This window comes from Crinia signifera, chromosome 1, assembly GCF_055691185.1.
Source record: "Crinia signifera chromosome 1, ASM5569118v1, whole genome shotgun sequence".
In the NCBI taxonomy this organism is placed as follows: Eukaryota; Metazoa; Chordata; class Amphibia; order Anura; family Myobatrachidae; genus Crinia; species Crinia signifera.
In genome coordinates, this window is record NC_139217.1 from 305,211,570 (window position 1) to 305,223,852 (window position 12,283).

Here is a 12,283-nt window from a genome sequence, read left to right on the forward strand (position 1 = left end):
TGTGGCGAGCAGGGGAGGGTGTGGGGGTAGGGGAGGGGGAGATGGGGTGGGCACCAGCAGGTGCTGTTGCAGCATTCTCCTCCCGCTGTTGTGCTCGGCATGCCCGGATGCTAAATGTGACCGGCCACATCCTTGAAAACCCGTCAACACCTGTGAGGGAAGTTCAGATGACTCCCTCTGTTGATTACTGCCATTTACTGCAGTGAGTGATATACTGCAGTGGGGACGCGGATTACATGTAAAGTAATTTGCGTTCCCTCGCGGGGCACGCTGCGCGTGCCACGATGCGCATGCCACGCTGCGCGTGCCACGATGCGCATGCCACGCTTTGGGCTCGGCATGCGCACACTTTATAAAATCAACTCCACGCCGATGTGGATAGTGGGCGTATGAAAAGGTCGGGAGGACAAGTAACGCGTCCCCTTGCGGGGGTTTGAAATGGAGGCCAGGGCCGGCGCTACCCACTCAGCAGCTCCTGCAAAGCAGGGAGGCGCCATGCTGAAAAGGCGCTGTCTCCCTCCCTGCTCTGCTAAAGCTGCCTCAGCCCTCACTGTTACTGCCTCCTGCACGCCGGCGGGCGGCAGTATAAAGATTTGCTCCATGCACCGCGAGTGCACTCAGCCTGCATGCCGCCCACAGCGCCTGTCTGACAGCGGGCGGCAGTATGGAGAAGCTAAGCAGCTTCCTGCACCGCGCACACACTGTCCTCCTCCTGCTACCTGCCCCCTCTTCCTCACAGACACTTGCGCTGAGGCATGTAGCGCGGTCTGTGAATGCCTGGATGACATGTCATGTCCGGATCCACCCCCTACCCATGGCTCCCTGCATCTGTCAGCTGTCAATCAAATGACGAACAGGCAGCAGCGCCGCCTCCCCTTCCTTCCCTCTTCTCAGTGTGCTGTGCCAGTGCCACTGCCAATCCTCAACACTCCGGCCCCTCTATCTCCTCCCCTCTTCTTCCATCTCCTCCTTCTCTCCCCTCCTTTCCCCCTCAGTCACGAGAGGGGTGTAATGGCGTCCTCAGCATCCTGCCTACGCAGATAGAAGAGGAGATGTTGCACAAGAGTTAAACAGCAAAATAACCGTGAGTCTTATATTATACATGTTTATGACAATTTTTTTTAATAATTGTAGTTTTTTTCATATTAATTTAGACACTTTTTAAATAATGGGCTGGGTTATGTGGCTAAAGGTGGCCATACATGCTGCAATAGCAGCGTGCGATGCGATGTGCGCTCCCGCGGGCATCGCATCGCACAGTACAAAAAGTATGTGCTGCACATCCTTTTTGTACTGCTTTTGGATCCCATCGCACACACATTGCATGCATGCCGTGCGATGCGATCTAGCCCATAACGTATGCGATTCTCGCAGCGTGTATGGGCACCTTTAGTGCCTGCAATATTTTGCGGACACAGCACTGAGATGGTGTATGCATACATGTACATGCACCAGAGATCCTCCATAGGATCGCATGTTGCATACGCTCCAACAATCGGGCTGCAGTTTGTTGCAATGGCAATGTGAAAAGGCGCAAAATTTATGGTTTGCAGGAGGGCGCCGGACACCCTAGCACCGGCCCTGATGGAGGCATTTGCCAGTTTGTAACATAGAGTACTGGCAAATGTGTCCTTTATTGTGCATGAGACGCATTTGCACACCGCACCCCCCCCCTTTGTGCAGGAGACGCATGCGCTACCGAACCCTATCGGCAGGTTTGCTGTACCCTGCCGCAATACTAACAGAGACGCATAAGCATCTGAGACGCTCAAGCGTCTCATGTAGGTGGAGGCTGCTGCCGTGAAACTACACAAGTACCCATATCTCACTGGTGGGGCGAGATTTTTGTCACCTGAGTTCAGCGGCAGTGCGAGATGTCCACCGAACGCGTAAGTTAGTTCCCGTTTAAAAAAGCATCCAAGTCCAGCGGACATCTCACACTGCCGCTGAACTCGGGGGACATTAAATCTCGCCCGTGGTGTGAGAAGATGGTGCCGTTTTCTTATGGAAAAGCTCCTTGTATTCTAGTTGAGTTCTGACTTTGTTCAAGATTCAGCTATGTTGGGAAAGCAAAAAGCACATAAATGGGCAAAACCATGTTGCAGGTGGATCAAATGCAACATGTACAGAGAGATTTAGGTGGTGTGGGTTAAAACTGAAATCTAATTGCAGTGGAAAAATAAAGCTGTCTAACATGCAGAAGCAGCCAGTATTTACCCTGAAGAGAAACAGTAACAGATGATTGGAACTGGATTAGTTTCCAAGGTCCAGATCACAGGGTAAGTATAAGGGGGAGTGGTGTACCAGGCATGCAAAATACCCCAAGAAGTATATGCTGTGGATTCACAGACACAAATAGTCATTGCATCCCTAGGATGTATAAAATGATTGCATTGTGGACTGGGGCGAGTATCACATCCCATTTGTAATGCAGAGTGTGATATATCTAAATCTATATCTATATCTATCTATCTATCTATCTATCTATCTATCTATTTATATATATATATATATGTGTGTGTGTGTGTGTGTGTGTGTGTGTGTATAAAAGCCCCGTAGTCTTCCCAGAATCAGTGTTTTACATTGCACATTATTGGGAATTTAGGTACAGAACAAGAACACACTTACTTTCAGGTGTCAGAATATAAAGAATGTTTTTATGAAGATATATAAATCATTTTCCTATGAAAAGTACTGACTTGTACAGAGAATTCCTTTTGATTGTATTCAGAGGCGGATTGGCCCACTGGGAAACCGGGCTGTTTCCCGGTGGGCCGGACCAGATTTCACTCTGGCTGGGCCGCTTACCTTGATTAAAGCGGCCGCAGCCCAGCCTGGTCATAAACGGCAGCATTGCCCAAAACAAATATGGCTGCCGCATATATGCATATATTAAATGCATATATGCGGCGGCCATATTTGTTTTGGGCTATGCTGAGCAGCTGCGGCCGCTGGATGTCGACAGAAGCGCGGTGAGTAGCTTCTGTCGCTGTCGCTGCCGCCCCTCCCCCCCTCCAGCCACCACAGATGGGATCTGCATTGGCCATCCCTACCCGCGGCGCTGACGCCGACGGCTGTGACGGCTTTGATTGTGAAGCTCCACTGAAGGAGGCGGAGACACGGCTGCAGCACCTACGCGGGAGAGTGGACACTGGGCAAGAAGTGTATTTCTTTTCCGCGCCTGCCCGTCACAATGCCTGCAAGGCTGCCACCAGCCGCACCACCAAGCCTGCTGCCCACCCGGCCGCCTGATTAATGTCTGGTGCCCACATGGCCGCCCAGCTGCCAGATGCCTGCTGCCCAGTTAGGAAAGTTGAGTAAGTTTTGTGGAGCCTTTTTTTTATATTTTGAGCTAGTGAAAGGTTGGTGAAGGGGATGGAGAGGTACAGGGGCGAAGGGGGAAGTAGAGATGGGGGGTTGCAGGGAGGTCCAGGGGGGGCAAAGTGGTGCAGGTGTGACAGAGAGGTACAGGAACAACAGAGAGATGCAGGGCCGATTTGGGGACAGAGATGTGCAAGGGTGACTATGGGTGCAGTGGTGCCAGGGGGACATGAGGTGATGGATGTACAAATACAGTACAAATACAGTATATTTGTACTGTATTCTTGTTATTTATTCATTGTTATGCCAAGCTTTGTCTCCCCGTATTGTTCCTTTGTGCGGCGCTGCGAAACACTTGTGGCGCCTTATAAATAAAATTATAATAATAATAATAATGGATGGGTGCAGGGGGGACAGAGGGGTGCAAGGTGGGACAGAGGGGTGCAAGGTGGGACAGAGGGGTGCAAGGAGGACAGAGGGGTGCAAGAGATCAGAGAGGTGCAAGAGTGATGGGGGACAGAGAGGTGGAGAGGTGCAAGAGGGACGGAGAGGTGCAGGACAGCAGGGAGTGAGAAGTGCAGGGTTGACATAAAAGAAATAAAAGATTTCATTGATTTATCATGACTTTAGTTTATTTTTGTTTTTTTAATCTGTAACATGTAGTAGCCGCGATGCCTCCTTGGGCGAAGTTCCTGCGAGTTAGCCTGTATTTTAAAGCAACCTTAATTTAATTTAAACAGCAAATTGACTTGGTTTTACCATTTAAATTGTAGCTGTAGTAAAAATATCACCAGAATGGCACCTCTGTCTGAACCTTGCCGGGATACAGTCGGCATCCCGGCAATCAGGATGCTGGCCTTCAGTTTACCAAAGTCAGTATCCCAACTGCTGTCAGAACACTGGTGCCAGAACTTCGAAACGCATTAGGATGCTAACGATGCATTACAGACATCCGACATCCCGAATGTAAGAGGCGGGTTAGGGTCAATCCGTGGAAGTGGGGGTTAGGTTTAGGCACTAGGGTATTCAGGTTTAGGCTGGGAGGGAGTGGAAAGTTAGAGTTCGGCAGAGAGTTCAGCAGGGGGAGAGGGGGTTAGGGCCTTACAATGGAGGTTGACGATGTGAGGGTTAGATTTGAGTGGCGGGGTATGGGGATAGGTTTAGGCAGTAGCTGGGAGGGTTAGGCAGCTGCAAAGGAGGGGTAGGTGGAGAGGGTCAGGCTGCGTATGGAACTAATGTCTGGAGTTTCCGTATCGGCCTTTTAACCAGTGGCATCCTGTCCGCCGGAATGTGGTATGGATCTCCCTTGCAGGACAGTACTTAATGCTCATAAAAGATGATATTTTGACTCTTTTGGTGGAAAAGTAAAGCATCACAGAGGTTTGGTGGCAAATAATGCGTTTATACCTACGAGTACTTTCCTGAGTTCTGGGAGAATCATTCTGGAGAGAACAGGCACAACACATATAAAAAACAGATGCCTCTTATAATGTTACAAATCAGCCGAGAAGGTGGACGGGGATTTGCTGCAGGATCAGAGCATGGTACTAACCTCATCTAATAGGAGCTACTGTTGGGAATCCCCATGGCTAGCACATATACTTTTACACTGAATCCACATATGAAGTAAGGTATTTCTGATATCAGGCCCAAAGCTGATCAGATTGTACTTCCCCCCCCTCACATGCACTCAGGAAGATTAGGAACTCTGGGGTAGATTTATTAAGCTCAGGGAAGTGATAAAGTGTCTGGTTTTTATCACTGGCCAATCAGCTCCTACCTGTCATTTTTCTAACCAAGCCTGTAACTTAACAGTCAGGAGCTGATTGGCCGGTGATAAAGTACCAGCCACATTATCACTTCACCGAGCTTAATAAATCTGCCCCCCAGTACAGGCCTGACTCTACTGAAAAACCAAGACACGGGTACAGACTCAATGGACAGCTTCTTTCTTCCCTTAGTGATTTATTAAAAATGTTATGCTGCTGCTCATTAAGTGGAATCTTATACGGCATATCTGCAAGTCACGTTGGTAGGTTCTTTCTAGGAGATCATATAACTGTTAGATTACATGGAAAATAAAAATTTGTAAATAGTGATGATAATGTGAGACGCATGGTTAGCAAAGCCATCAGCATTACAGACTGAGGTCTTAGGTTTCACTCCCAAGGCTATATCTGTTTGGAGTTTGTATGTCCTTTCTGTATTTACTTGGGGTTCCTCAATGTACTGCTCATTCCAGTTAACCATAGCCGGCTCTAACCAATTTGATGCCCTATGCTAGATTTTGGCTGCTACCATGTAGCGCTAGCACTAGTTCCATCTCTCCGTCTCCATAAGGGCCGTATACACATAAGGCCACACAGTAATGACCCTCACACATTAAGCCTCACACCTCAATACATTAGTAATGTCCTTATACACAAAGCACAGTAATGCCCATTAGACATTATTCCAAAACATATTTCTATTTAACTGGATTAGTCCTGACTATTGTCTTGTGGTAGTGTCGAGCAGGCAGCAATGTGCAGGGGCAGTCTCCTGGACTCCAAAAACACACATGGGAAGAGAAGCTGCTGCAAATGGGCATGCACAAAAGCCCCCCCCCCTTCCCCCGGCTGTGTGGCACTTTGTGAATTTTGGATCATTCCATGTGTCATAATGTGAATATTGGCTCATACTGTGTGGCATAAGGTGTACAGGTTTTTCGATAGAAAAAAAGGGCCCTCTTGTTATGGTGCATAATGTGTTCAAGGGAGGTGGCCCATACTCAGTGTCCCTCGGCGCAGGGGGGGGGACAGTTGGGAGACCCGCTGTCACCCTCCCCATGTCTCTATCTCCCCAGCCCCACAGGCTGCAGAATAGACCCTGTACGCATGCGCCTATTCTGCAGCCTGAGGGGCTGGGGACAAAGCCAGCAGCTCAGAGAGACACTAGCCATGCCCCCACAGAGGCAAAAATTGGGCGTAGCCTCGTTGAAATAGGCCACACCCCCATATTGATAGGCCACGCCCCCAAAAAAAATCGGAGCGCGCAGTTACATCCCCCCCCTTTTAGGGCTGCTTCAAGACATTTCCCGGGCTGGTTTTAATTCCCAATCCGCCCCTGATTGTATTTATATGTTGTTATGTCTTTTTTATGTCAACATACTGTAAGTTAAAAAACTAAATATGCAAATAAAATGCTGAGTCTAATGGGATCATACACGTTGCGACTTTGTGTCATTTTCTAAGCGATCTGATTTAATTTGATCGCTTAGAAAATGACCCTACATGTGTAGGGACCATAGCGATAGCAACGTGTGGCCTCATGCTGAGGCCCTTATTCTGATCGGTGCGGCCGGATCCGAATATGCGGACAGGACCGTGCGTGCGAAACTCCGCCTTCCATAGGGATCGCCAACTCTGTCCGTACACGGTAAGAAGCTGTCCGAACGGACCGCACGTGTATTTTTCATGGAATACGCCTCCTCCATCTTAGGGAACCTCCCCCATCATTCGATGGTCGCAGACCATCGACTGCAGGACCGAATGGTCCACCAGCTCCCGCAACCTCAGACCACACGGACATTTTTCCGTGCAAAAGCAGGGATCTGGGCGGGCAGCTGACATCCGGCGATGTCATATGTCCGCCCCCTACACGTGCGTCACGGCCGCATTACCATACGTACGCCCAGCGTTTGCATGGGAACGCCCATGAAACGCGGGGCGTACGCATATGGTAATGAGCCCAAATAGCCCTTCACGCCCCTCTCCACCCCCTGTTCGGAGTGTTCACATTTCATGCGGGATTTGGCCGTACGCCCCGCTCGCACATGCGCAGAGACGCCTCTGCACATGCGCAGACACAAAACATCGGCGGTACGAACGCACGCGGATATTACCGCACAAACCAGAATAAGGGCCTATATCTGGGCAATGCATGCATGATAAATCTAGTCAAATCGCCAGTGTTCTCACCAGAGAACCCTGGTCTTCACAGATCACTCAGCTCACATCACTGACATGTAACTGTGCAGTGCTGTGTGCTGAGCGATCTTGCTAAACGATCTCAGCGATCTGCTGTAGCATTGCTCAGATCGCTCTGCAACATCGCCACCTGTGTGGTCCCTTTAACTCATTTTATTTACTCTTTTTTATCAGGGAAGCCCAAGATTTTGTTGAAGAATTTGAAGGTGCACTGGGACGTGGAAAAGGGAGAAAACTCTATGCATATAAAATTATGATGGCTAAGGTATGGTCACATACAATTCTAACAATTTTATTCATCTGCATATTATTCTAGACATTAAGGGGGGTATTCAATCACCGGCGAGCATCTCAAGTCGGGGAGATGCCCGCCGGGCCCTATTCAATGCTGTCTTCCCCAACAGCAAGCATTGAGCAGGGTATCTCGACAGAACGAGCCCGAAAGCACAAGCTGTCGGGCTCGTTCTGCCGAGAACAGCCGGGAAGTGACGAGTTTCCGGCTGCAGCTCGCCTCTTCCTGGCCACAACTCGCGGCCACACCACCTTCTCGTCCTGCTGCAGGCGGGATATTGAATCCCACCTTCATGTTCTCGATCGAGCTGACCGAAAATGGAACTGGGTCACGGCAAGCTCAACCGCCATGACCCTCACATTGAATATCCCCCTTAATCTGTGTATAAATTGCATTTGTTTGCATTATAGAGAGTAAAATTTATTTGTATGGAAGGACAATTACTGTACTTAATTTTCCATTATTGTCTGTGACAATGTGGTTGTGTACTGGCAGCTGGGTCCAGGGGAGCCAACACACCACACACCATACACCCCTGTTAAAACACTCACCTCTCCGTCAGTACGGTGCTGGCTGCGCAGCATACAAGTGGCCTTTGTGGCCATATTTCAGTGATTCATGCATGCACAATAGAGATGTCAGCTGGAATGCAGTGTTCTGGAGAGTTCCATGTTCCTGGAGACCTGCACATGCGCACAGTACACTCTGGCAAAATTCCAAAGTCTACTGCACTGCCGGAGAGGAGTGGACCCAATCAGAGTCTGCACATAGGACCCCTCCTTTCTTAAAGCGCCGGTGTTGTGTACACTAAAGTTATAAACAGTAAAATTTAAAGAAGTTGTTAGTACCTTGAGAATTCCTTCCAGCCAGCACCCACTAACTATGTTTCATTAGGGCATCATGGATCCCTTAGCCATCAAGGTGGTCCCAGTTGTAACAGAAAATGGTATAGTTCTGTCCCTGGGCATTAGGGTCACTAGGATACCCCAGCACATACCAGTGTCATGAATGCTGTGCTATTATTCCTGTGGGTTCTGCAATGCTTCTGCTGCTAATGTGGGACTCCGAAGGGTAAGTATTATAAAAATGGTTGTGTGGTGTTCGGTGTGCCCCCCCCCCATGTGCACCATGCCACCTGCACCTTTTATAAATATTCCAGTGATGTGAATCACTAAACATTTTCTGTAAATCGCTATGTAAAATTATGTACCATTAAATAAACATTAATAAACTGTATGAAAATGATATGATTGCAGTGATAACAGCACCCCAGTATTCATGGATTATGAGCTACTTTGTCCCAGCAAGAAATGCTATTGCTAGATTCTGTTTCTACTCTGAGAAATCAATATAAGATAAGATTGTTTGTGTTGCAAAACATTGACAAGCTACTTTTAACACCTTATACCCCTTTTCCATTAGCAAGCCGGGTTGCACCCGGGATTTTGTACCCGGGTGCTACCCGGCTTGCAAACGCATTCACACTGGTGCCCCAACCCAGCATAAAGCCAGACGAGTGATGTCATCTGGAGGCGGGGCGGTGCTGAGAGATGAGAGCATCTCTCAGTGGTGGCGTCTGCGTAGCAGTGAATGGGTCGCATTGACTTAGGTTACCACTGCCCCTGGACCAGAGGCGTCCCGGGTCCAACTCCATTGTTAGAGTCCCGGGTCAGTCGACCTGGGATTTTATCCACTAGCAAAAAACCTGCATCGGTGCACCTGGGTTATTTTTGCTAGTGGAAAAGGGGTATTAGTAATGGGGCCTACACATGGGGTGATTTGGGGGCATTTTGTAAGGGATCTAATTAGGTTGCTTATAAAATGCCCCCACATCGCTCTGTGTAGAGGTCATAGCAATAGTGATGCACGGCCAGGGCCGGTGCCACCACTAGGCAGCCTTAGGCATTTGCCTAGGGCGCCGGCCGCTGTAGGGCGGCAGTTTGGAGCTTGTCCACGCCGCATCACCCGCCAAGCTCCCCCCTGGAAAGTCACAGCGCCGCCGGACACCCCCCCTCTCCTCCCGTCCCTGGGCAGAGTTGCGGCAGGCAGCGCCGCATCGCACGGCAAGACCCCCCCCCCCCCCGGAACGTCACAGCGCTGGACCCCTCCTCTCCTCTCCCCTCCCTGCACAGCAAGCCTCCGCGAAGGTAACAGCGCCATCCGCCGCATCGCTGGACCTGGCAGCGTGGCCCCCCTGGAGTGGGTAAGTGTTTGAGCACCGGGGCACCCGCCCCCCTCCCTGCCTGGGGCGCTCCGGTGCCTAGCACCGGCCCTGTGCACGGCCCCACATTTCATAATTTTTCCAGCAATGAATATCCAATAATAGTAATATCGCTGGGCAGGGCTAGTGTTCTCCGGTGACAGATTGCTCAGCACACAGCACTGATACATCGCTGTGACTTCTGCTTTATTTGTTTGGGATTTCTGATGAATACATATATACATAAAAGACAACATAATATATGGATTTAATTTACAGAAATGGATGAAGTTTAAAAGAGATTTTGAAAATTTCAAAACTTCTTGTATACCATGGGAAATGAAAATAAAGGAAATTGAAAGTAAGTAGCAGTAGCAGTAGCAGTAGTAGTAGTAGTAGTAGTAAATATTTTTTCTTTTCATTCTTCCTTTTTAATATTTTAAATACTTTTTTGATTTACACAAAACCATAATTGTTTTAATCGAAATTACAATCAGTATTTAGGTACATTTCAACTTTAATCCAGGCCAAAGCAGAATTGTTTGTACAAGATATTTATTTAAAGTCATATACACCAGAAAGAATATTATGTTATCACTCCACTGCTGCTGCGCTCTGCATACTTTTCAATTCCCAATCATATTCAGCAGTAGAGTGATAGTAGATAGTAGTGATTGACAGCATCACCACATGTGACACCCTAGAGGGGATTGCCCTAAAGCTTCATTTTTTTTATAACTGCAAATAGCATTGATAGGAAATTATTTTTAAAATATAAAATTGTATTTATTTTAAATACAAATACTCCTACTGTATGGGATTTTTTATCTTTATATAAACATTTCATTATGCAGCATTTAGACTGTAACTAATAATTATTTTTGTTCAAGGTCACTTTGGATCATCTGTGGCATCATACTTTATTTTCCTTAGGTGGATGTATGGTCTTAACATAATCCTCCTAAGCATGGTTCTTGGATTGATTATTATTCCTGAGGTAAATAATTAGCTTAATAGCAAAATAGACAATACATCTCCATACAAATAGTACAAGTAAATGAGAATAAGAAAGGTTTTAAATGTATAGATTGTAACATAACGTCTGTTTTCTGGACAATATACACATGGGGAGAATTCAATTGCTCAATGTAATTTATTGCAGGATAATTGATCCCTGGGGACAATCCAATTAGTCCTGAAGGCAACCCGCTGCCAGTCCTTATCAGTGATTGTTTACTTCTTTATCTGCCAAGGCCACAAGATAAAATCCCTGATAAGTGCCATTTTTATTTTGCACAAAAACACAGTCCCACAAACCAGAGCCTATGTTTTTTTTGCCTTAAAGTTATTTAGGTACTTGTGTATTATCACGGCGCCCATCGCATTGCATACCATAAGGCTTAATATGGTATGCAATGAGATGAGATGGGACCCGATCTTATACAATTTAAAATTGTATACCATTGTATATGGCATACAATGAGATGAGATGAGATACGATTTTAAATTGTATAAGCACACTAATGGTTGCTTTAAATGTTAATTGGCCCCCATATAAGATTTTTAATTGTATAAGCACTCTAGTGGGTGCTTACAATGTTAAATGCACCCCCACGCCACCCCCACTATCAACGCCAACCCGAAGTGTGGCGAGCGCAGCGAGCCCACAAGGGGCGGCGTCCTCCGACCTTTTCATACCCCCACTATCCATGTCGGCGTGAAGTTGATTTTATATAGCATGGCGAGCGCAGCGAGCCACCGAGCCCGAAGCGTGGCGAGCGCAGCGAGCCCCGCGTGGGGACGCTTAATACATTTAAAGTAAAGCGCGGCCGCTCACAGGGCATGCTACGCTCGCCATGCTTTGGGCTCGGTGGCTCGCTGCGCTCGCCACACTATATAAAATCAACTCCACACCGACATGGATAGTGGGGGTATGAAAAGGTCGGAGGATGCGTACCGCCGACGCTCGCTGCGCTCGCCACGCTTCGGGTTGGCGTTGATAGTGGGGGTGGCGTGGGGTGCATTTAACATTATAAGCACCCATTAGGGTGCTTATACAATTAAAAATCTTATAGGGGGGCCAATTAACATTGAAAGCACCCATTAGTGTGCTTATACAATTTAAAATCGTATCTCATCTCATCTCATTGTATGCCATATACAATGGTATACAATTTTAAATTGTATAAGATGCCATAAGATGGAAATCGTGGGCACCGTGCTGATACACAAGTACCGTTATTTATTTTCAGGCACACAAAAAAAATTGGTTTGCCTAAAAAAACTAAATCAGGCAAGAACTGCGGTAAAAGCCCATTTCTTTTCAACCAGAAATATTGCGGGACTAATTGTACTCCCCCATATAAATTGGTGTAGCTCCCCTATTTGAATATTACACTGAGCTGCAGGCCCTCCTCTGCAACTATCATTGACAAGGAATTCCAGGAACAGAGATTTTTGTACCTTATTGTATTGATTGTATTAACTTAGTTCTAGAAATGT

At 47.5% G+C, this 12,283-nt stretch overlaps 1 protein-coding gene across 1 annotated transcript in view; it reads left to right on the forward strand.

Annotated features, from left to right (window-relative positions):
• Positions 1 to 12,283, forward strand: part of LOC146075574 (transmembrane channel-like protein 2-A) — a gene marked incomplete at its 5' end in the record, with an annotated part of 49,235 nt that overhangs the window by 424 nt on the left and 36,528 nt on the right. The window contains 3 exons of the mRNA XM_083184934.1: positions 7,464 to 7,554; positions 10,061 to 10,142; positions 10,672 to 10,778. Coding sequence (XP_083041060.1) covers positions 7,464 to 7,554; positions 10,061 to 10,142; positions 10,672 to 10,778 — 280 coding nt within the window. The remainder of the gene's footprint in view (positions 1 to 7,463; positions 7,555 to 10,060; positions 10,143 to 10,671; positions 10,779 to 12,283) is intronic.